Source organism: Bufo bufo, chromosome 6 (genome assembly GCF_905171765.1).
Source record: "Bufo bufo chromosome 6, aBufBuf1.1, whole genome shotgun sequence".
Taxonomy (NCBI): domain Eukaryota; kingdom Metazoa; phylum Chordata; class Amphibia; order Anura; family Bufonidae; genus Bufo; species Bufo bufo.
In genome coordinates this window covers 194,336,975-194,362,607 of record NC_053394.1, presented here as the reverse complement: position 1 = coordinate 194,362,607, position 25,633 = coordinate 194,336,975, and the positions used below count along the sequence as shown (strand labels likewise).

Sequence of the window (25,633 nt, the reverse complement as noted above, 5' to 3'; positions counted from 1 at the left end):
AGAATAAAGTTAACATATATACCACATGGCACAAAGTTTCAATTTTTTGCCTGCTTTGCAAAATATCAGATAAAAAGAGAAGAAAACCAACAGTTCCCCAAAATGGTACCAATAAAAACTAGAGTTTGTCCCACAAAAAATGAGTCCCCTCACAGCTCAGTCAACAGAAAAATAAAGTTAAAGCTCTTAAAATCCATTTCAGCAAATTCCATGTTGGATATTCCAAATGCCGCTCCTTCCCTTCGGAGCCCTGGCATATCCCCAAACAGCAGTTTACGATAAAAAATGGGCTGTTTCTATACTCAGTAGAAAATATGTAGCAAACTGTGGGGTGAAATTCTCCTGTTAGCCCTTGTGAAAAAGCAAGTTTGGGCCTAAATCACCTGCCTGAACTTGGGGGTGACTGGTTCAGCACCAGCCACCACCCTCTGCCTCCACTTCTCCTCCCAAGCCCACCTGCAGCCCCCTTAATGTCTTTTGCCATGTGGGAGCTGCAATTGGCCGGTCTGCACTGACTGGCCAGTCACATCGATCTGGGCTGCAGGTGTGTGGTATAAATTCCTTGGGCCCTTAACTAAAAAGCCTGCCTGGCCAAGCAGCCACCTTAGCCCGGTCACCGTTCAATTAGGCACGGTGATTGTTTTTTGTTCCTCCTTTCTATTACATCGGTTTGCGGTCTCTTTCCGCTGCGCTGTAACAGTACGTTAGATGTTGGGAAGGGAATAAAGCAGTATTAGGCCGCCTGCACACGACCGTATGGCTTTTTCAGTGTTTTGCGGTCCGTTTTTCACGGATCCGTTCCGTTTTTTGTTTCTGTTCCGTTTTTCCGTATGGCATATACAGTAATTACATAGATAAAATTGGGCTGGGCATAACCTTTTCAATAGATGGTTCAGCAAAAAACTAAACTTAAGACATATGGATGCATTTCCGTATGTGTTCCGTTTTTTTTTTGCGGACCCATTGACTTGAATGGAGCCACGGAACGTGATTTGCGGGCAATAATAGGACATGTTCTATCTTTAAACGGAAATACGGAAACGGAATGCATACGGAGTACATTCAGTTTTTTTTTGCGGAACCATTGAAATGAATGGTTCCGTATACGGACCGTATATGGAACGTAAACGGGGGGGGAAAAACCGGTCGTGTGCAGGAGGCTTTAAATGTAGTCTTATTTGTATAGATAGATTCTTATAGTAATTTTCTGGTGGTTTTCTTACAGCTCTGGCTACATTGAAACCACAAGCTGGCATTTCTATGCAGGCCAACCCTACCCCTCAAGTAGGCGCAGCAGTAAGTATATTTGGCCTCTTAGTGTCTTAGTGATCCTTTGTAAGTTTGTGTGCAGCTTCTGAGTGACTTTTTTTTTTTTTTAACAGGGTTCTGCAGAGGCTATGGACTTGGGAGAATTGGTGGGAATGTCATCAGAAATCATACAGAAGGTGAATTTGTAGCTAGTAGCTATTTGAATAGTGAACTCACTGCTGCTTTTGCTTTAATCTTGATTATTTTGATAACTTCTCTTTACACAGCTTCAAGACAAAGCAACAGTGCTCACCACGGAGCGCAAGAAGGTATGTGATGCTTTTAACAAGGCTTGCATGCATAATAGTATCTTGAGAGTTAGGGGGCATTTACACCAATTGATAATCTAAAAGATTTTCTGACCAATCATTGGTCAGATGGCACAGATCTTTCTGTTATGCACACCAACTATTGGTCTGATTGGAAAGAACGTGGTCAGATAATCTGTTGGTGTAAATGTACCTTTAGACTCCTCAGCTTTTACCGTGTATTTCAGAGACCTCAGGGTTTGTGAGATCCTTTCAGTGCTCTCACAAGCGGTAGAAAATGGATCAGTTTGCCTTTTTAGGCTACTTTCACACTAGTGGCACGGACCTCCGGCAGGCTGTTCCGTTCCGTGAACAGCCTGCTGGATCCGTCCTGCCGCTCCGTCCCCATTGACTATAGCGGGGGCGGAGTTTCGGCAGAGGCACTGCAGCGCACGGTGAGAAATTGCCGGAATAAAACTACGACATGTCCGACATTTATTCCGGCAGCCTCTCGCCGTGCGCTGCCGTGCCTTGCTGGAACTCCTCCCATGGCCCCATTATAGTCAATGGGGGCGGAGCGGCAGTCCGGAGGCACACTGTCACTAGCGGCAGGATGGTTCCGGCAGGCTGTTCACCCGATGGAACAGCCTGCTGGAGGACCTGCTCAGTTTTGAAAAGAACCTGCTCACTTTGTGTTAGTTTGGTCTCCATTCCGCTTTTGAGACTGACACCAAAACGCTGCTTGCAGCGATTTGGTGTCTGACTGATGAAACTGAGCCAAACGGATCCGCCCTGGCACACAGTGTAAGTCAAAGTGGACAGATCCGTTTTCACAATCTGGCACAATAGAATACGGATCCGTCCTCCATTGACTTTCAATGGTGTTTAAGACGGATTTGTCTTAGCTTTGTTAAAGATAATACAAACGGATCCGTTCTGAACGTATGCATACGGTTGCATTATCTGAATGGATCCGTCCAAGACGGATCCGCACAAAACAAGTGTGAAAGTAGCCAGTTAATTAGCATAAGTATAGCGCATACAAAAAAAAAATCTGGATGTTCCGAACGTAAAAAGGTCAGTTTGTTTTTACAAGGTCAAATGGTCAATGTATATAAAATGTATAACTCATTATGTATCCAGTTTTGTTTTTTAATTCTTTGGCTATTTTTTAGCGAGGTAAGACAGTCCCAGAAGACCTCATCAAGCCAGAAGAGCTCAGCAAGTATCATCAAGTTTCTTCACATGTGGTTAGTATCAGCAGATTTTGGCTTCTATTAAAGAGGACCTTTCATGGGTTTGTGTTACAAACTGGTATGCTTACCCGATAGGGCATCCCCTACAGATGCAAGCACCCCCTTCCCCCCTAAAATACCCCTCCGTTCCACCACTGTGACCCCTGCTGTTTTTTGTGCCTGATGTTAATTTAGGCCATCAGTATAGGAAGGAGGAGACATTTGGTTTTCTCAGTGGGCGTCTCCTTCTCCCTTTGTTGTAGCGTGATCCAGTCGCAGTGGAGCGCATCACAGCCAGGGAGAAAAAAACGCTCAACTTCTCCCTGGCTGTGACGCTCTGCTCTGCAGTTGGACCACCCTACAGCCAGGGAGAAGGATACTCCATTGAGAAAACCAAATGTCTTCTCCTCCCATAACGATGGTCTAAATTATCAGGTGCAAAAAACAGCGGGGGTCACAGTGACGGAACAGAGGGGTATTTTAGGGGCAGATTGTGTTTAAACCCACACTGTTTTTGAGAAAAAAAACTGGCTTGTTGGGAATAAGTGTTCAAAGATTATGCCTTAATGTGGCAGAATGCCTGCCTGTATTTATACAAACATATTAAATGGTCACTAATTTTTCCAACAAATTTTTCTTAAGGGTCACTTGAACAAATGTGTAAATCACATTAAATTTTTCATGTTATGCACCCTAAAAACACTCTTAATCTCTGCCATAATGCAGCATTTTTCGCTTTATAAGATACACTTTTTAGCGAGAATTTTTTTTGCTAAAACTTACTGCGTCTTCTAAACGGCAGTCAGGAAGATCCAGCATAGCCAGACTCCCAACTGCTTCCTTAAATATCTGGCAGAGTGCTCATACAGCGCTTTGCCCGATCAGTGAGATAGTTGTGCATTTGCACACACCTCTCTTCCTGCCACACCAATCGGTATGCTCAGCGGCAGGAGAGCAAGCTGAATTATTTATTCGTTCACCAGCGATGAGCGGCCTGTGGCACTCCAACTGTTGTGAAACTACAATTCCTAGTGTGCTCCATTTATTTCTATGAGATTTCTTTAGAGGAGCAGAGCAAGTATGCATGCTGGGAGTTGTAGTTTCACAACAGCTGGAGTGCAACAGGTTGTCCACTCCTATCCTATGCTATACTGAAAGGAAATGAAGCCTCTGAGTAGAGCCTAAGGACCTTTGATGTCATTAATGGGAGGAGCCAGAGCAGGAAAACTATATGCCTGGCACTAGTCTAGGGAAATATGAGTTTTTTTAAGATAAGCGCGCATGTGTGTGTTTGTAGCAGAGCTGGATGGTGTACCATAACTGTGTGTTGCAGATAAAATAATCTAGCAGAACAATAAGCATGGCAGGACACAAGCAATGACAGGAGACACATTTATTTAGATAGGTACATTTAATGAGGTGACCACAGGCAGAATTGCTGGTTATTACAATGGTCAGCAGATGACACAGTAAGGAGAACAGGAGCTGACAAAAACTATTACCCCCTCCCCACCTACGCTACACCCTAGTTTCTGACTTTGACCTCTACACTAAAGTAAAACGCAGTAAACCATATTCACTTCAAAAAGGAAGTATTACATCCGGGATTTCATAAATTGTGTGACAGTAGGAGTAGTTTACTTGGCACAGTGCACATGCCCTCTAGATTATGTGGGCAAGACCAAAAGGGAGTTTAGACGCTGCATGAGGGATCATTATAATGACATTGCCAAAGAAAAAGATACGTCGGTGGCGAGGCACATAAAGTACACAGAGGGGATGCATCATGCCTTAAATTTGTGGGCATCCAACATATCCCCCAACCTAGAAGAGGGGGGGATTGGGATAATAAAATCTTGAAGGCAGAATCCAAATGGATTTTCAAGCTAAAAACGGTCACGCCGAATGGCTTGAATGAATATCTCTCCTTCAAGCCATTCCTTCAATGATGACCTTTTAGTCTGACCACTATGTATGGGAGGGACTCGGTCCTGTCTGGAGTGTCATCTATAGACAAATCCCCACAAACTGGTTCATTGACTATATTATCCCAGAATATATCAATTCCTGCCTCCACTGTTTAAGGATAATGTCAGCCACATAATACCGTTCATAGGCTGGCACATACACATATGTGACATTAACAGCATCAATAAGCTGTCATTATATATGTTGGTAATTATCGTATCCCCCAGACTGGATCCCTCAAACTGATTTGCAGAATTGCTATACAAAAGGGTACATCTGACTAGACTAAGCCAGCAATAACCTTTCAATATGATCGCATTGATGGATAATATTTGTGGGGCGTTTGCATATACTAATCCCACTTAAACATGGATTGTGAGACTACAACATATAGGTTGACTACCTTGAATTGCTAGATGAGCTTGATTTATGATTGGCGCTGACAGTCCTCTGACAGCGCTGATGTAAATAGTAAGTGGGCGTTAAGGGAAATGATCAGTTGACCTATATACACAGGATAATCGCACGAAAACACAGCTTGTTAACCCCTTAAGGACTCAGCCCTATTTCACCTTAAGGACTTGGCTATTTTTTGCAAATCTGACCAGTGTCACTTTTAATGCTGATAACTTTAAAGGGAATCTATCACCAGGTTTGACCCCTGTCAGCTAAACATATGCTGATGTTCAGGGCGTCTTCACGATTCCTAATGTGGGCTTATAAATGTCATCTGTGGGCTTATTTAGCTAAAAAAGAGCTTTTACTAACCTGTCAGTCAAACAAATAAGGTGCCCAAGGGGATATTAATGGGTGCAAGATGCCTGCCGCACCCACCACCGTTCGTGCCCAGCGCCGCCTCCTAATCCTCTGTGCCGCCTCTCGCTCTCCCTCCCCCCTCCTTTTGCTGTAAGATCTCGCGCATACAGGGGTTGAGCGAAGTGCCTGCGCATGCGCACTTCGCTGTAAGAAGCCAAATGGAGAAGTCCGTACGGGCGCATCAGGCAGAGCCCTGTGCGCAAGCGCGAGATCTTACAGCAGAAGGAGGAGGGAGGGAGAGCGAGAGGCGGTGCAGAAGTCCGGAAAGGCGGCGGTGGGTGCGGCGGGCATCTTGCACCCAATAACATCCCCTTGGGCACCTTATTTGTTTGACTGACAGGTTAGTAAAAGCAGTTTTTTTAGCTAAATAAGCCCACAGATGACATTTATAAGCCCACATTAGGAATCGTGAAGACGCCCTGAACATCAGCATATGTTTAGCTGACAGGGGTCAAACCTGGTGACAGAATCCCTTTAAAACACTTTGACTTATCCAGGCCATTCTGAGATTTTTATTTCGTCACATATTGTACTTCATGACACTGGTAAAATGAAGTCAAAAAATATTTTTTTTTTGCATAAAAAAATACCAAATTTACCAAAAATGTTGAAAATTTTGCAAATTTCAAAGTTTGTTTCTCTACTTCTGTAATACATAGTTATACCCCCGAAAATTGTGATGACTTTACATTCCCCATATGTCTACTTCATGTTTGAATTATTTTGGGAATTATATTTTATTTTTTGGGGATGTTACAAGGCTTAGAAGTTTAGAAGCAAATCTTGAAATTTTTCAGAAATTTACAAAAACCCAATTTTTAGGGACCACTACAGGTCTGAAGTCACTTTGCGAGGCTTACATAATAGAAACTGCCAACAAATGACCCCATTCTATAAACTACACCCCTCAAGGTATTCAAAACTGATTTTACAAACTTTTAGGTGTTGCACAAGTTATTGCCAAATGGGGGTGAAATTTGAGAATTTCATTTTTTTGCCTAATTTTCCATTTTAACCTATTTTTTTCCACTAACAAAGCAAGGGTTAACAGCCAAACAAGGCTGTATCTTTATTGCCCTGACTCTGCCGTTTACAGAAACACCCCATATGTGCCCATAAACTACTGTACGGGCACACAGTAGGGCGTAGAGGGAAAGGTGCGCCGTATGGTTTTTGGAAGGCAGATTTTGCTGGACTGGTTTTTCGACACCATGTCCCATTTGAAGCCCCCCTGATGCACCCCTAGAATAGAAACTCCATAAAAGTGACCCCATCTAAGAAACTACACCCCTCAAGATATTCAAAGCTGATTTTACAAACTTTGTTAACCCTTTAGGTGTTGCACAAGATTTAATAGAAAATAGAGACAATTTCAAAATTTCACTTTTTTGGCAGATTTTCCATTTAAATATTTTTTTTTCCAGTTACAAAGCAAGGGTTAACAGCCAAACAAAACATTATTTATGGCCCCGATTCTGTAGTTTACAGAAACACCCCATATATGGTCGTAAACTGCTGTACGGGCTCACGGGAGGGCGCAGAAGGAAAGGAATGCCATACGGTTTTTGGAAGGCAGATTTTGCTGGACTGGTTTTTTTGACACCATGTCCCATTTGAAGCCCCCCTGATGCACCCCTAGAGTAGAAACGCCAAAAAAGTAATCGCATTTTAGGAACTACCGGATAGGGTGGCAGTTTTGTTGGTACTGGTTTAGGGTACATATGATTTTTGGTTGCTCTATATTACACTTTTTGTGCGGCAAGGTAACAAGAAATAGCTTTTTTGGCACGTTTTTTTTATTTACAGCATTCATCTGACAGGTTAGATCATGTGGTAATTTTATAGAGCAGGTTGTCACGGACGCGGCGATACCTAATATGTATACAATTTTTTTTATTTATGTAAGTTTTACACAATGATTTCATTTTTAAAACAAAAAAAATGTTTGTCTCCATAGTCTAAGAGCTGGGGGTGCATATGACTTTTTGATCGCTTGCTATTACACTTTTTGTGACGTAAGATGACAAACAAATTGCTTTTTTTTAACACCGTTTTTATTTTTTTTATGGTGGTCACCTGAGGGGTTAGGTCATGTGATATTTTTATAGAGCTGGTCGATACGTACGCGGCGATGCCTAATATGTATACTTTTTTTTAAATTTATTTAAGTTTTACACAAGGATTTCATTTTTGAAACAAAAAAAAAATCATGTTTAAGGGTACTTTCACACTTGCGGCAGGACGGATCCGACATGCTGTTCACCATGTCGGATCCGTCCTGCGGCTATTTCGCCCTGCCTCCGGACCGCCGCTCCGTCCCCATTGACTATAATGGGGACGGGGACGGAGCTCCGGCGCAGCACGGCGAAAGCCGCCGGGCTAAAAAACCTGACCTGCAGTAATTTTAGTCCGACGGCCTTTCGCCGTGCTGCGCCGGAGCTCCGCCCCCGTCCCCATTAGTCAATGGGGACGGAGCGGCGGTCCGGAGGCACGGCGAAATAGCCGCAAGACGCATCCGACATGGTGAACAGCATGTCGGATCCGTCCTGCCGCAAGTGTGAAAGTAGCCTTAGTGTTTCCATAGTCTAAGAGCCATAGTTTTTTCAGTTTTTGGGCAATTATCTTGGATAGGGTATGATTTTTGCGGGATGAGATGACTGTTTGGTACTATTTTGGCGTACATGCGACTTTTTTGATCACTTTTATTACCTTTTTTGGGAAGTAAGGTGGGTAAAATTTAAATTTCCTCATAGTTTTTATTTTTTTTATTTTTATGGCGTTCATTGTGCACGGAAAGTAACATGACCGTTTTATAGATCAGGTCGTTAAGGACGCGGCGATACCAAACATGTGTAGGGAATTTTTATTTTTTTTTACCACCTCAGCTCCCCTAGCTTAAACACCCTTAATGACCAGACCACTTTTGACAATTCTGCACTACACTACTTTCACGGTTTATTGCTCAACGTACCACCCAAATGAATTTTACCTCCTTTTCTTCTCACTAATAGAGCTTTCATTTGGTGGTATTTCACTGCTGCTGACATTTTTACTTTTTTTGTTTATTAATCGAAATTTACCGAAATATTTGCAAAAAAATGACATTTTTCACTTTCAGTTGTAAAAAATTAAAAAAAAAAAACATTTCTATATAAATTTTTCTCTAAATTTATTGTTCTACATATCTTTGATTAAAAAAAATTCAATAAGTGTATATTTATTTTTTGGGTAAAAGTTATAGCGTTTACAAACTATGGTACAAAAATGTGAATTTCCGCATTTTGAAGCAGCTCTGACTTTCTGAGCACCTGTCATGTTTCCTGAGGTTCTACAATGCCCACACAGTAGAAAAACCCCACAAATGACCCCATTTCGGAAAGTAGACACCCTAAGGTATTCGCTGATGGGCATAGTGAGTTCATAGAACTTTTTATTTTTTGTCAAGTTAGTGGAAAATGATTTTTTTTCCTTACAAAGTCTCATATTCCACTAACTTGTGACAAAAAATAAAAACTTCCATGAACTCACTATGCCCATCACGAAATACCTTGGGGTGTCTTCTTTCCAAAATGGGGTCACTCTTGGGGTAGTTATACTGCCCTGGCATTTTAGGGGCCCTAATGCGTGAGTAGTAGTTTGGAATTCCAAAAAATGTCCTGTGAAATCCTAAAGGTGCTCTTTAGAATGTGGGCCCCTTTGCCCACCTAGGCTGCAAAAAAGTGTCACACATGTGGTATCGCCGTACTCAGGAGAAATAGGGCAATGTGTTTGGGATGTCTTTTAACATATACCCATGCTGGGTGAGAGAAATATCTCTGTAAAAGTCAACTTTTCCAATTTTTTTTTATACAAAGTTGGCATTTGACCGATATATTTCTCACCCAGCATGGGTATATGTAAAATGACTCCCCAAAACACATTGCCCAACTTCTCCTGAGTACGGCGATACCACATGTGTGACACTTTTTTGCAGCCTAGGTGCGCAAAGGGGCCCAAATTCCTTTTAGGAGGGCATTTTTTGACATTTGGATTCCAGACTTCTTCTCACGCTTTAGGCCCCTAAAATGCCAGGGCAGTATAAATACCCCACACGTGACCCCATTTTGGAAAGAAGACACCCCATGGTATTCCGTGAGGGGCATGGAGAGTTCATAGAAGTTTTTTTTTTTTTTTTTTTGGCACAAGTTAGCGGAAATTTATGTTTTTTTTTCTCAGTCTCCCTTTCCGCTAACTTGTGACAAAAAGTTCAATCTTTCATGGATTCAATATGCCCCTCAGCGAATACCTTGGGGTGTCTTCTTTCCGGAATGGGGTCATTTGTGGGGTGTGTTTACTGTTCTGGCATTTTGGGCAAGTCTAAATTGTGAGCAACCCTGTAAAGCCTAAAGGAACTCGTTGGACTTTCGGCCCCTTTACGCACCTAGGCTGCAAAAAAGTGTCACACATGTGGTATCGCCGTACTCGGGAGAAGTTGGGCAATGTGTTTTGGGGTGTATTTTTACATATACCCATGCTGGGTGAGAGAAATATCTATTAGGGGTGCACCGAAATTCCGGCAGCCGAAAATATCGGCCGAAAATGTACCTAATCCATTTCGGCCGATATTGTTACATATCGGCCGAAAATATGGGGTGTGGGATTTGTCACCCACCAAGTAGCTCACCATCTGCGGGCGCCGGGCGAGCGGTTTACTTTAAGTCACTGCATCTTTATTTTACCTTACAATCGTGACGCTCCAGTAACAACTCTGCAGGCAGAGCGGAGGGCGGCGTAACGTCACTTACTCACGTGACGCGCCTGCTCCGCCTCCTTCATTCATAAAGTGGGCGGAGCAGGTGCGTCACGTGAGTAAGTGACGTTACGCCGCCCTCCGCTCTGCCTGCAGAGTTGTTACTGGAGCGTCACGATTGTAAGGTAAAATAAAGATGCAGTGAGTGATGCTGTGAGCAGCAGGGCCGGGGCTGTTATGGGTAGGGGGATCGGTCTATGGCACTGCTATGGGGAGGGGGGATCTGTGCACTGTTATGCCCATAACAGTGCACATATCCCCCCTCTCCATAACAGCGCCACCCACAGATCCCCCTCTCCATAACAGCGCCACCCACAGATCCCCCTCTCCATAACAGCGCCACCCACAGATCCCCCTCTCCATAACAGCGCCACCCACAGATCCCCCTCTCCATAACAGCGCCACCCACAGATCCCCCTCTCCATAACAGCGCCACCCACAGATCCCCCTCTCCATAACAGCGCCACCCACAGATCCCCCTCTCCATAACAGCGCCACCCACAGATCCCCCTCTCCATAACAGCGCCACCCACAGATCCCCCTCTCCATAACAGCCACCCACAGATCCCCCTCTCCATAACAGCGCCACCCACAGATCCCCCTCTCCATAACAGCGCCACCCACAGATCCCCCTCTCCATAACAGCGCCACCCACAGATCCCCCTCTCCATAACAGCGCCACCCACAGATCCCCCTCTCCATAACAGCGCCACCCACAGATCCCCCTCTCCATAACAGCGCCACCCACAGATCCCCCTCTCCATAACAGCGCCACCCACAGATCCCCCTCTCCATAACAGCGCCACCCACAGATCCCCCTCTCCATAACAGCGCCACCCACAGATCCCCCTCTCCATAACAGCGCCACCCACAGATCCCCCTCTCCATAACAGCCACCCACAGATCCCCCTCTCCATAACAGCGCCACCCACAGATCCCCCTCTCCATAACAGAGCCACCCACAGATCACCTCTCCATATATAATATGATTTATTAAATTCATGAAAAAGAATTATTAATAAAATCAGTTAAAAAAAAGTATTTTAAAAGTATTTGGGCAAAAAGGCAGTTTCGGTTTTCGGTCAAGGGCATCCAGAATTTTCGGTTTCGGACCAGAATTTTCATTTCGGTGCACCCCTAATATCTATGTATAATTTTTTTTTTTCAAGTTGTCATTTACAGAGATATTTCTCTCACCCAGCATGGGTATATGTAAAAATACACCCCAAAACACATTGCCCTACTCATCCGGAGTACAGCGATGCCACATGTGTGACACTTTTTTGCAGCCTAGGTGCGCAAAGGGGCCCAAATTCCAATGAGAATCTTTACGATTTCACAGGGCATTTTTTACGCATTTGGATTCCAAACTACTTCTCACGCTTTAGGTCCCCTAAAGTGCCAGGGCAGTATAAATACTCCAAGTGACCCCATTTTGGAAAGAAGACACCCCAAGGTATTCCGTGAGGGGCATGGCGAGTTCCTAGAATATTATTTTTTTTGGCACAAGTTAGCGGAAAATGATGATTTTTTATTTATTTTTTTTCTCTTACAAAGTCTCATATTCCACTAACTTGTGACAAAAAATAAAATTTTACATGAACTCGCCTTGCCCCTCACGAAATACCTTGGGGTGTCTTCTTTCCGAAATGGGGTCACTTGTGGGGTATTTATACTGCCCTGGCATTTTAGGGGCCCTAAAGCGTGAGAAGAAGTCTGGAATATAAATGTCTAAAAATGTTTACGCATTTGGATTCCGTGAGGGGTATGGTGAGTTTATGTGAGATTTTATTTTTTGTCACAAGTTAGTGGAATATGAGACTTTGTAAGATAAAAATAAAAATTTCCGCTAACTTGTGACAAAAAAAAAATCTTCTATGAACTCGCCATGCCCCTCAAAAGTGATCTTTTTATAGCAGAGTTTTTACGGTGTTTTTGCAGTGATCAGAAAAAAAAATATTTCTGTCACTGCGGTGGGGCGGACTGAACGCAAGTGTGCGCACAAGATCAGGCCTGATCGGGCGAATACTGCATTTTTTTTGTAGAGACTATAGAACATGTCCTATTCTTGTCCGAAATTGCGGACAAGAAAAGGCATTTTCTATATAGTTCTGGCAATGTGCGGATCCGCAAAACACATACGGACGTCTGAATGGAGCCTTACAGGGGGGTGATCAATGACAGGGGGGTGATCAGGGTCTAATATGGGGTGATCACCCCCCTGTAAGACTCCATTCAGACGTCCGTATGTGTTTTTAACCCCTTAAATTTATCTTTAAGGGGTTAAAAAAAAAATCGGATCTACAGTCTGCCAGCGAACGATCGCCGCTGGCAGGCTGCAGATCCACTCGTTTACCTTTGGTTCCTGTGTGCGCGTTTTCACAGGAAATCTCGGTATGTCATGGGTCCTTAAGGACTCGGTAAAACATGCCGTACCGGTACGTCATGCGTCCCTAAGGGGTTAAGTATACTAAGATCAACTGTTTAGAGCCACTGGATGAGTCCGATCGTCACCAGCGCTGTCACTGCTTTGACAGCGCTGATAAAAACAGCAAGTGAGCTGCAAGTGATTCTGCCGGGTCGCGTAATAAGAGCCCAATGGAAACAAGTTTGCCCCTGGTTAAGCATCACTCCCAGTAGGCGGGGGCGGGTCAGGACGGTTTAGAATTGCCCATTGGCCCTCCTCTGCCTCGCTGGGATTGGCTGAGCGCTGCCTGAGGAGCGGGGCTAGAACTACAAAAGGAGACAGAATCCTTAAGCAAGCTGCCATTGCCATTTTATATGAAGAAGCTCTGCCACTGCACTGATCACTCTTTGATGAACCATTGTATTATGGGGAAACGCGTCGGATAGAACTTGCAGTCAGCTATTAGAGGAAGGGATATACAGATACAGGCCCAAGGTTTCAGTGGCTGGGGGTCGCTCTTTTCAGGGCGAGTGCTCCGACTACAGCCAGTTAGCCAATCTCCCCACTCAAGACTAGAGTTAGGCTAAGCAGTACAGGAGTAATATCTGTTGATCTCACCAAGAAGCTACTCCCATCACAAAACCGCCTAGCCCCCACTAGGGCAATAGACCTGACACCCCTTCTTTCAGCAAAGAGCCATACGCACAAAAGTGCGTGTGCAAGAATTTTAGTAACGCTGTCTCACTCATTTTAAGAGATGAATAAAAGCTACATATTTTATCTGACATGGTACACTGATGATATAACGTTTATTTGAGACTACTGAGCTAAGTCTGTCAAGAAAAAAGTCTATCCTACATCGGATATTTTCTAAACCTATGGTATGTCTTATAGTCTGGTGTGTCATAATATAATTAATGTAGTGCTTGAGTTCCTCTGCATGTGTTTGTTTTAGTTTTATTAGTCAGCATCCGTCACTAGACTGACTCTCCATCAGTTTGCATAGTCCTTGCCCTGTCTGTGCTGAAATCAATAATCTCTCTTAACTCTGTGTGCTGTAAGTGTAAACTGTTTTACACACCATGGGGGACATTTCCTTAAGCTTTTTTACGCCACAATTGTGGTGTAAAAAAGTCAGATTATGGTGCATGCCATATTTGTGCCTAATTTGCAACTTTTTAAGCTTCTCGACACTTTTCTCAAATGGCATGGAAAATGGAGATTTGTTTAGCATGGCCTGTCAGATTTACTATAACTTGTGCCCGAAACGTATGAAGCCCCTAACTATTGTAGACTTTAGTTCCTTATGCACAGAGGGGCAGAGATGTGACTAATTTATTGAGGCGTCTACCCCTTCCCTAGCAGCGCCGTACATGTACAGCGCTGGTGGAGTCTTTAAACATAGCTCCTGCTTGTATCTGCAGCAGGCGCCATAGACGCGGGTCTCTGCTGTTTCAAATAGCATAGGCCCACGGCTAATGTCCGTGACCAACAATAATGCAGATCACGGACATTACAGCCTTTAAATGCTGTGATCAGGCATCTAAAGGGTTAAAAATATGGAAGCGCGCGCTTCCAGGTTAATAACTGCATCCCTGTGCGATGAACAGGGATGCCGGTAATTAATTCTAATAGGCTGGGTCTTTCTGAAGCAAACCAGCGTATTAGAGCTGCAATTCATGTCTTGGGTGGCAGGCAAACATAAGAAATCAGCAATCCACATAATGTAGTAATCAGTTATTAAAAAGTAGTGGACATTGTAGCCCCCTGAAAAGACTACAAATTTTACTCCCCTTAGAATAAATACATATATAATAAATACAAACACCATGGGTATCACTGTGTCCAAAAAGCCTGTACTATTAAAATCTAAAATTTCCAGTACAGCAAAGAGTATCAAAATGGCCTATTTGCCATTTTTTTTTTTCATCGCTTTCTCGTCACCACAGTCCTGACCTCAGTATCTGAGGAAAGGGATTTAGGAGTAATTATTTCAGAAGACTTAAAGGGTTTCTATCACTTTGTATGACATAATTAGCTGTCAGACACTAGCGATCTGCTACTGTCTGCTCTGGCCAACCATCCTACTATAATCGCTTGTGGGGCAGCGGTTTTGCTAAAAAACGAACTTTAATAAATATGCTAATGAGCCTCTAGGTGCTATGTGGGCGTCATTAGCACCTAGAGGCTCCGTCTACCTTCATAAACAGTCGCCGCCCAGCGCGTCCCTCCAGCCCGCCCATCTCCTCCTGAATGCGATCCTCCGTGTGACGCAGCGGACGAATTCTCGCGCATGCGCGGCTGTATTCGGCCCATTTGAGATGTCTGAGCTAGCGGACGAATTCTCGCGCATGCGCCGTGCGCGGCTGTATTCGGCGCATTTGAGACGTCTGAGCTGGGAGCAGACATTCAATGCGAATGCGCCGAATACAGCCGCGCACGGCGCATGCGCGAGAATTCGTCCGCTGCGTCACACGTGGATCGCATTCAGGAGGAGATGGCCGGGCTGGAGGGACGCGCTGGGCGGTGGCTGTATATGAAGGTAGACGGAGCCTCTAGGTGCTAATGACGCCCACATAGCACCTAGAGGCTCATTAGCATATTTATTAAAGTTCGTTTTTTAGCAAAACCGCTGCCCCACAAGCGATTATAGTAGGATGGTTGGCCAGAGCAGACACTAGCAGATCGCTAGTGTCTGACAGCTAATTATGTCATACAAAGTGATAGAAACCCTTTAAAGGGAACCTGTCACCTCTACTATGCTACCCTCACTGAGCGTTTCTAAATGTTCATTGAGTTACCCTAAACATATACATTACACTTTTAATTTAATTTGCAGATGAATTCAATAAGTATTATGCATTTTTGTACTTCCCGCCTTTTATGCAAATTAACATAAGTCATATCTTACTTGTGTGACCAGAGAAGAGTCATATTTTCAAGCTCTGACTCATCCCAGGTTAATTTGCATATGTATTAAATTGTTTTTTTTACACAATAAAAGCACACAGAGCTATGGGGACTGGGTATTGTGGATGTGCTAGCGGCCATCTAGCAGCCCATGTCCTCAGCTCTATACCCCAAATCCCGGTGACAGGTTCCCTTTAAAGGTGGGAAGACAATGTAATAGGGCAGCACGAAATGCCAGCAGAATGCTTGGATGTATAGGGAGAGGTATAAGCAGTAGAAAGAGTGAAGTGCTTATGCCGCTGTACAGAACACTGGTGAGACCTCACTTGGAGTATTGTGCGCAGTACTGGAGGCCATATCTCCAGAAGGATATAGATACTCTAGAGCAGGGATCAGCAACCTTCGGCACTCCAGCTGTTGTGAAACTACATCTCCCAGCATGCTCCTTTCACTTCTGTGGGAGTTCAGAGAACAGCCAAGCATGGGTGCATGATGGGAGATGTAGTTTCACAACACCTGGAGTGCCGGAGGTTGCTGGTCCCTGCTCTAGAGAGAGTTCAGAGAAGAGCTACTAAATTAGTACATGGATTGCAGGATAAAACTTACCAGGAAAGGTTAAAGGACCTTAATATGTATAGCTTGGAAGAAAGACGAGACAGAGGGGATATGATAGAAACTTTTAAATACATAAAGGGAATCAACTCGGTAAAGGAGAGCATATTTAAAAGAAGAAAAACTACCACAAGAGGACACAGTTTTAAATTAGAGGGGCTAAGGTTTAAAAGTAATATAAGGAAGTACAGTCATGTGAAAAAATTAGGACACCCTTTGAAAGCATGTGGTTTTTTGTAACATTTTTAATAAATGGTTATTTCATCTCCGTTTCAACAATACAGAGAGATTAAAGTAATCCAACTAAACAAAGAAAACTGAAGAAAAGTCTTTTCAAGATCTTCTGTAAATGTCATTCTACAAAAATGCCTATTCTAACTGAGGAAAAAGATAGGACACCCTCACATGTATTCCCTCTTAAATTGGCTCAGATCTCACACAGGTATATCACACCAGGTGCACATAATTAGTAGATCGTTACTCTGCATGTTGAATGAGGCTTGCCCTATTTAAACCTCAGACATTTAGTTTGGTGTGCTCCTGACTGTTGAAGTGAGAGTGAGCACCATGGTGAGAGCAAAAGAGCTGTCAGAGGACTTCAGAAAAAAGATTGTAGCAGCCTATGAGTCTGGGAAGGGATTTAAAAAGATCTCAAAAGATTTCGAAATCAGCCATTCCACTGTCCGGAAGATAGTCTACAAGTGGAGGGCTTTCAAAACAACTGCCAACATGCCCAGGACTGGTCGCCCCAGCAAGTTCACCCCAAGAGCAGACCGCAAGATGCTAAAAGAGGTATCCAAAAACCCTAAAGTGTCATCTCGAGAACTACAGCAGGCTCTGGCTACTGTTGATGTAGAAGTACATGCCTCTACAATCAGAAAGAGACTGTACAAGTTTAACTTGCATGGGAGGTGTGCAAGGAGGAAACCTTTGCTTTCCAAGAGAAACATCGAGGCCAGACTGACATTTGCCAGCGATAAAGTTGACAAAGACCAGGACTTCTGGAATAATGTTCTTTGGACAGATGAGTCCAAAATTGAATTATTTGGACACAACAGCAGAGGACATGTTTGGCGTAAACCAAACACAGCATTCCAAGAAAAGAACCTCATACCAACTGTGAAGCATGGAGGTGGAAGTGTCATGGTTTGGGGCTGCTTTGCTGCAGCAGGACCTGGTCAGCTCACCATCATAGAATCCACGATGAATTCTACTGTGTATCAGAAGGTGCTTGAAGAACATGTGAGACCATCAGTTAGAAAATTAAAGCTGAAGCGGAACTGGACCATGCAACATGACAATGACCCAAAACATACTAGTAAATCAACCAAAGATTGGCTGAAAAAGAAGAAATGGAGAGTCCTGGAATGGCCAAGTCAAAGTCCAGATTTGAATCCCATTGAGATGCTGTGGGGTGACTTGAAAAGGGCTGTACATGCAAGAAACCCCTCAAACATCTCACAGCTGAAAAAGTTCTGCATTGAGGAGTGGGGTAAAATTTCCTCAGACCGATGTCGAAGACTGGTAGATGGCTACAAGAACCGTCTCACTGCAGTTATTTCAGCCAAAGGAGGTAACACTCGCTATTAGGGGCAAGGGTGTCCTATCTTTTTCCTCAGTTAGAATAGGCATTTTTGTAGAATGACATTTACAGAAGATCTTGAAAAGACTTTTCTTCAGTTTTCTTTGTTTAGTCGGATTACTTTAATCTCTCTGTATTGTTGAAACGGAGATGAAATAACCATTTATTAAAAATGTTACAAAAAACCACATGCTTTCAAAGGGTGTCCTAATTTTTTCACATGACTGTATTACTTTACTGAGAGTAGTGGATGCATGGAATAGCCTTCCTGCAGAAGTGGTAGCTGCAAATACAGTGAAGGAGTTTAAGCATGCATGGAATAGGCATAAGGCTATCCTTCATATAAGATAGGGCCAGGGACCATTCATAGGATTCAGATATATTGGGCAGACTAGATGGGCCAAATGGTTCTTATCTGCCGACACATTCTATGTTTCTATGTGATTTAAAAAAACACTCAAAATTGGTACCAATAAATACTACAGATAATCCTGCAAAACATTAGCCCCCACGTTGCTTAGACATGTAAAACCTATACATATGTGATGTGGCACAGGTCAGTTTTGCCACACAGGGATTGGATTTTTTTCCCGCTTCCCACTACATGGTATGTCATATTAAACGGTGGCTTTAGAAAAGTACAACTTGTCCCGCAAAAATCAATTATATAGCCATTATATGTATATGTGAACAGATAAATAAGTTATGGCTCCAGGAAGACGGGGAAGAAAAATGAAAATGCAAAAACTAAAAAACCTCTGGTATCCTAAGGGTTAGTGAATTAGGTGCATCTTAATCTTACTCCAGCTCAGGGAAGTAAAGAGTGGCGTAAATCTCCCATGTGTTCTGATGATGGAGACAAGAATTAGGATAGGCCTCATTTGTGATTGGCCTAGAAATATGACAAAGGAAGTCTAGAACATTATAGCACTTTGAGACTTACTATATTTAGCCACACTCAGGCTCGAGGAGAACTACTGCATGGGTAAGTTGTGTAGGGGTAATACCGTATTCATGCGCCGCCTGCCCGTTCATTCATAAGGTGAGATAGGCAGGCGGCGCATGACAGAGGGAGCTGCGGCAGGCGGCGCATGACAGAGGGAGCTGCGGCAGGCGGCGCATGACAGAGGGAGCTGCGGCAGGCGGCGCATGACAGAGGGAGCTGCGGCAGGCGGCGCATGACAGAGGGAGCTGCGGCAGGCGGCGCATGACAGAGGGAGCTGCGGCAGGCGGCGCATGACAGAGGGAGCTGCGGCAGGCGGCGCATGACAGAGGGAGCTGCGGCAGGCGGCGCATGACAGAGGGAGCTGCGGCAGGCGGCGCATGACAGAGGGAGCTGCGGCAGGCGGCGCATGACAGAGGGAGCTGCGGCAGGCGGCGCATGACAGAGGGAGCTGCGGCAGGCGGCGCATGACAGAGGGAGCTGCGGCAGGCGGCGCATGACAGAGGGAGCTGCGGCAGGCGGCGCATGACAGAGGGAGCTGCGGCAGGCGGCGCATGACAGAGGGAGATGCCTGTCTGCGCTATACTTACAGTACTACAGTAAGAGCCGTACAGAGCATATACTATTAGATATAGATCAGATTGAATGTTTAACAGTTGCGGGGCCCGGTGTATTAGAGTAGAGTCACTGCACCGGGCATGAGTGTCTCCGCCTCCTCCCTCCACACTGATGCATCTGATGGGGGATTTGTAGATGACACTTATGGGGATCTGTGGGTGACATAAGTGTCATCCACAGAGCCCCATAAGTGTTATCCACAGATCCCCCCCCCCCCCCATCAGTGTCATTCACAGATCCCCCATAACAGTGCGTCATCCACAGATCCCCCCATAACAGTGCTCCTTCGCAGTGGCGGTGCCCAGTGTGCCTCCTTCGCAGTGGCGGTGCCCAGTGTGCCTCCTTCGCAGTGGCGGTGCCCAGTGTGCCTCCTTCGCAGTGGCGGTGCCCAGTGTGCCTCCTTCGCAGTGGCGGTGCCCAGTGTGCCTCCTTCGCAGTGGCGGTGCCCAGTGTGCCTCCTTCGCAGTGGCGGTGCCCAGTGTGCCTCCTTCGCAGTGGCGGTGCCCAGTGTGCCTCCTTCGCAGTGGCGGTGCCCAGTGTGCCTCCTACGCAGTGGGTGATGGGTGTTTTATGTTGGGGATGGGCTTTGGAGGCCCAGGGGTTTATCTTGGGGTTGCTCCCTGCTGACCGGGCATCTTACTTTCTTTTTATTACATCGGGGGCGCCGATGCATACTCCGCCCCCCGCTCCTACCTTCCTGGGCAGCGCATTGTCAGCGGCGGGTCCCCGTTTCATAAGGGGTCTCCGCCACCCGCACTCAGCATTTAACCCCGATACGCCATTTGCGGCGTCCGGGGAAGAGGACTATTCAAATAGAGCGTTTTTTCCCGCCATTGACGGAGCCCACGCTCCGCTCTGGCTATATGGGGTGATCACCCCCCTGTAAGGCTCCATTCAGACGTCCGTATGTGTTTTGCGGATCCACGGAGGCGGAGCCCACGTTCCGCTCTGGCTCCTTCCTGCTGACAAGCTGTGCACATCGCGCTGCAGCTCCCGGCTCCTCTGCTGTTAACTCTGCGTTGCCTAGGTGGTAGGACGTATCACTTTCTTCAGCGATTTAAGTGATATTGCTGCATCTAGACCCCCCTTTTTTTGTGGAGCCATCATGCCTAAGCCTAAGTCAGTTAAGACCTCTTCTCAGACCCCTATAGGGTCCTGTATGGAGTGTCTTCTTCCACTTTCGGCCACTGGTACCTGTGCCTCCTGCCCTGCCCCTGGACAGAATCGCCCTTCTCCCCCTTCTCTTGCCCAGCCCCCTCCCGGTCTCTGCGGAGTCTGCGGCTCCCGCCTGGTCATCCGCCATGTCCAGTGCAGCTGCTGATTTGGCCTTATTCGCCAGGACAGCCATGTCCTTTATGGAACGTATGGCAGTCTCCAATCTTGTGGCGCCAACCACTCTGTCTCCTCACAGTGGTTCCTGCAGAGGACGCCTGACTGCTAAGAGGCAGCGTGAGCGGCAGCATCCCTCCTCGGATGACTCCGCTTCCCCCCCTCGCCTTGAGGCGTGTTCGGACGACTCCCCCCCCCCCCCCCCCCCCCCGGGAGCGCAAGTCTGAAGGGGAATTGTCCGGCTCGGACGAGATTATGGAGCAGGATCCTCCGCCTAAGCTCTCCACCATGGTGGCTGACTTAGTAGCGGCTGTCCGTGACACCTTTAATCTCCAAGGGCATTCCCCTCCTTCCACTAGGAGGGGGTTCGCCCTTTTTCCTCCCAAAAAGCCGGAGGCTGCTGCCTTTCCAGTCCATGAGGAATTTTCCGCGGTCTTATCCAGGGCCTGGGACCGTCCTAATCAAAAGTTTTCTGCTACCAAACGCATGGATACTCTTTATCCTTTTCCGGCGGACAGTGTGGAGAAGTGGTCTTCTCCCCCTAAGGTGGATCCCCCGGTAGCTAGGTTAGCCAAAAACACGGCCCTCCCTGTCTTGGACGGCTCCTCTCTGCAGGACGCTGTGGACAGGTGCCTAGATTCTCTGTCCAAATCTATTTTCTCATTGGCGGGCTCGTCCCTGCGACCTGCCTTTGCCTCGGCATGGGTGGCCAGAGCTCTCTCGGTGTGGTTGCAGCGCCATCACAAAGTCCTGGCGGAACAAGATGCGTCTGCTGACACACTGGGTTTGGTTCTCCAGATGTCTCAAGCTTCCAAATTTCTCTGCGAGGCTTCCATGGACATTGGTTCCCTCTTTGCCCGCATTTCTGCCCTCTCGGTCATTCAGCACAGGTTGGTCTGGTTGAAGGTATGGGACGCCGACGCTTCCTCCAAGCGTTCCCTTGCTAATATCCCCTTTGAGGGTTCCAGACTTTTTGGGGCTCAACTGGATGAGTTCATCTCTGCCGCTACAGGAGGCAAGAGCACCCATCTTCCTCAGCCTAGGTCCAAGCACCCCTCAGCCTAGGTCTAAGCACCCCTTTTGGGCGAAGACTTCCGGTTCTCGGTACCAGTCCTTTCGCCGCTTCTCTTCTAGCAGGTCGTCGCCTGCTTCCTCTGCAGGGAGGTCACAGGACTCCCGCAAGAAGCCCTCCTTCAAGCCCCAGTCTTCCTGGCGCCCGAGGGCACAGTCGGCCCTGCTGCTGCTCCCAAGCAGTCTTCCGCTTGAAGGGGCGCCCCCACCCCTCGTGGTGGGGGGCCGCCTGCTCTCTTAGCGGGTTTGGAGGGCTCATGTTCAGGACGCTTAGGCTCTAGAGATTGTAACGTCTGGTTACAAGATAGAGTTTGCGTCCAGACCGCCGGAGCGTTTTTTCCCTTCTCGCGCTCCGGGGGATCCGGCCCGAGCCTCGGACCTCTTAATGGCAGTATCCTCCCTTCCGGACTGGGAGGTGATTACCCCAGTTCCCTCAGAGGAACAGGGCACAGGTTTCTATTCAAACCTGTTCGTGGTCCCAAAGAAGGAAGGGTCGGTGCGTCCGATCCTGGATCTAAAACTGCAACAGGTTTCTGCGGGTGCAGAGGTTTCGCATGGAATCCCTCCGCTCAGTTATTGTTTCTCTTCTTCCAGAGGAGTTTCTCGCATCCGTGGACATCCAGGACGCCTATCTGCATGTTCCGATCGCAGAATCTCGCCAAAGATTCCTGCGCTTCGCCATTGGTGGTCGACACTATCAGTTTGTCGCCCTTCCTTTCGGGTTAGCAACCGCCCCTCGGGTCTTTACCAAGATCCTGGCACCGCTCATGGCACTTCTTCGGACCAGGGGCATTCCTTTTGCTGCCCTATCTGGACGATATCCTGATAAAGGCCCCCTCGCTTCTGCAGGCCGAGGACAGCATCCGGATCACTGTTCAGACTCTGGAACAGTGCGGCTGGCTGATCAATTTCCCAAAGTTCTCTCTCCTTCCTGGGGATGATTTTGGACACCTCGACCGCCAGAGTATTCCTGCCAGCCTCCAAGTCCTCCCACATCCAGGGGGCAGTGTCACATCTGCTGCGCTCCTCGTGCCTCTCCATACGGGAATGCATGCGGGTCCTGGGTCTTATGGTAGCCTCTTTGGAGGCTGTTCCATATGCCCAGTTTCACACTCGCTTGTTGCAGCAGGAGATCCTTTCCCTCTAAGACAAAACCTCTAGGGGTCTAGACGATCGCATCCGCTTGTCTCAGCGGGTTCGGGCAGCTCTCCCTTGGTGGCTGTCCCCGATGAACCTGAGGTCGGGGAGACCCTTTCTCCCAGTCTCCTGGACGATCGTCACCACCGACGCCAGTCTCCTGGGTTGGGGCGGCGTTCTCCAGTCTCGCACGGTTCAGGGGGTTTGGTCGGCGGCGGAATCTCGCCTTCCAATCAATAGTCTGGAGCTGAGGGCTATTTTTCACTCCCTCTCCCATTAGACTCCTCTCCTTGCGGGCCTCCCGGTGAGGATTCAATCGGACAACGCCACGGCTGTGGCCTACATCAACCATCAGGGCGGAACCCGCAGCCGGATGGTGATGCAGGAGGTGACGAGAATACTAACGTGGGCGGAGTCGCACGTTCCGGTATTGTCAGCAGTTTACATTCCAGGAGTAGACAACTAGACAGCGGACTTTCTAAGCCGCAACAAGGTGGATCCAGGCGAGTGGTCTCTGCATCCAGATGTATTCAAAGAAATCTGCCACAGATGGGGTCGTCCGGATGTGGACTTGATGGCGTCCAGGCTCAACAACAAGCTCCCGGTGTTCCTGGCTCGCGCCCGGGATCCGAAGGCGTACAGACTTCATGGCAGGACTTCAGCCTTCTCTATCTTCCCTCTGCTGCCGAAAGTTCAGCGCAAGATCGAGGCGGAAGGGATTCCGACAGTTCTCATTGGCGGACAGAAAGGACCTACTGTCTCAGGGTCCGCTCTTCCACTGGAATTAACGGTCTCTTCGTTTAACGGCGTGGCTGTTGAAACCGCCATCCTGAAGAAGAGGGGGTTCTCGGATTCAGTGATTAGAACCATGATCAGTGCGAGGAAGCCAGCTTCCTCCCGGATTTACTATCGGACCTGGAAGGCCTTCCTGACTTTTTGTCAGAACTCTGGGTTCTCTCCCCTACGCTTTTCCATCCCGATGGTGCTGTCATTTCTTCAGTCCGGCCTTGAGATGGGACTGCCGCTGAGTTCCCTGAAAGGTCAGGTTTCGGCGCTGGCCGTCTTTTTTCAGAGGTCCCTTGCTCTTATAGGTCCTGTGAAGACTTTCCTTCAGGGGGTTGCACATTCGTTTCCCCCGTATGTTCCCCCTTTGCCTCCTTGGGATCTCAATTTGGTCCTGCCTGCTCTGCAGATGGCCCCCTTCGAACCTCAGAGATCTCCCTGACTTTTCTCACCTGGAAAGTGGTGTTCCTTGTGGCCATAACTTCCATCAGACGGGTGTCGGAGCTGGCCGCTCTTTCCTGCCAGGAGCCTTTTCTGATTTTTCACCAGGATAAGGTTGTGCTCCGTCCGGTTGCCTCCTTTTTGCCCAAGGTCTCTCCTTTCCACCTTAACGAGGATCTTGTCCTGTCCTCCTTTTGCCCTTCTCCGGCAAACCCCAAGGAACGCGCTCTACATTTCCTGGATGTCGTCCGGGCCTTAAAAGTGTATCTCGCGGCTACCGCTTCCGTCCGCCGTTCAGACTCCCTCTTTGTGATTCCCGAGGGACCTCGCAGGGGTCTGGCGGCCTCCAAGGTCACTGTAGCGCGATGGATCTGTTCGGCTATTTCCGCGGCTTATCGCGCTCGTGGTAGGGTTCCTCTGACTCGTATTACCGCTCACTCCACTAGGGCGGTGGGGGCTTCCTGGGCAAGGCGCAATCGTGCCTCTGCGTCTCAGCTGTGTAAGGCGGCCACCTGGTCGACGTTTACGAAGTTTTATCAGTTGGCCGCAGGGTTTTACAGGCTGTGGTTCCTGTTTGACCGTTGGACGTTCCTCCTGGCGGTGATGTTTTTCCCACCCCATGGACTGCTTTAGGACGTCCCATGGTCTGTGTCCCCCAATGGAAAAGAGTGCACCTGTAAAATCTTTTTCTCGACTTTTCCATTGGACACAGCTCCCACCCATTCTGCCTGTTGCAGGCGGGGTTTTTCAGTTCAGTTTCTGTTTGTGGTGGACCTTAGGGGCTTTGGTCCGATGGTTTCCATTGTTTTTTCTTCTCCTACTGCTTTTGCAACGCCTGAGTGGAGTCGGGGGGTATAGCCCAAGGAGGAGGAGCTCTTTTGTATTTGCATAGTGTCCCTCCTACTAATACCTCTAAGCTATACCCAAGTTTCTAAGCAAAAATATGTGCTGACTTGGTACAGAGAAAATACAACTCAAAGAAACCTGATAGACATTAGGGCTCTTTCACACTTGCGTTGTTCTTTTCCGGCATAGAGTTCTGTCGTCGGGGCTCTATGCCGGAAGAATCCTGATCAGGATTATCCCCATGCATTCTGAATGGAGAGAAATCCGTTCAGGATGTCTTCAGTTCCGGAACGGAACGGTTTTTGGCCGGAGAAAATACTGCAGCATGCTGCGCTTTTTGCTCCGGTCAAAAATCCTGAACACTTAACGCAAGGCCGGATCCGGAATTAATGCCCATTGAAAGGCATTAATCCGGATCCGGCCTTAAGCTAAACGTCGTTTCGGCGCATTACCGGATCCGACGTTTAGCTTTTCTGAATGGTTACCATGGCTGCCGGGACGCTAAAGTCCTGTTTGCCATGGTAAAGTGTAGTGGGGAGCGGGGGAGCAGTATACTTACCGTCCATGCGGCTCCCAGGGCGCTTCAGAGT

General features: G+C 47.1%; 1 protein-coding gene across 1 annotated transcript in view; it reads left to right on the top strand.

Annotated features, from left to right (window-relative positions):
• PRPF19 (pre-mRNA processing factor 19) overlaps positions 1 to 25,633 on the top strand; it is a 297,502-nt gene that overhangs the window by 106,027 nt on the left and 165,842 nt on the right. Inside the window, exons 5-8 of the mRNA XM_040436035.1 lie at positions 1,226 to 1,296; positions 1,383 to 1,445; positions 1,536 to 1,577; positions 2,732 to 2,806. Of these exons, the coding sequence (XP_040291969.1) occupies positions 1,226 to 1,296; positions 1,383 to 1,445; positions 1,536 to 1,577; positions 2,732 to 2,806 (251 nt within the window). The remainder of the gene's footprint in view (positions 1 to 1,225; positions 1,297 to 1,382; positions 1,446 to 1,535; positions 1,578 to 2,731; positions 2,807 to 25,633) is intronic.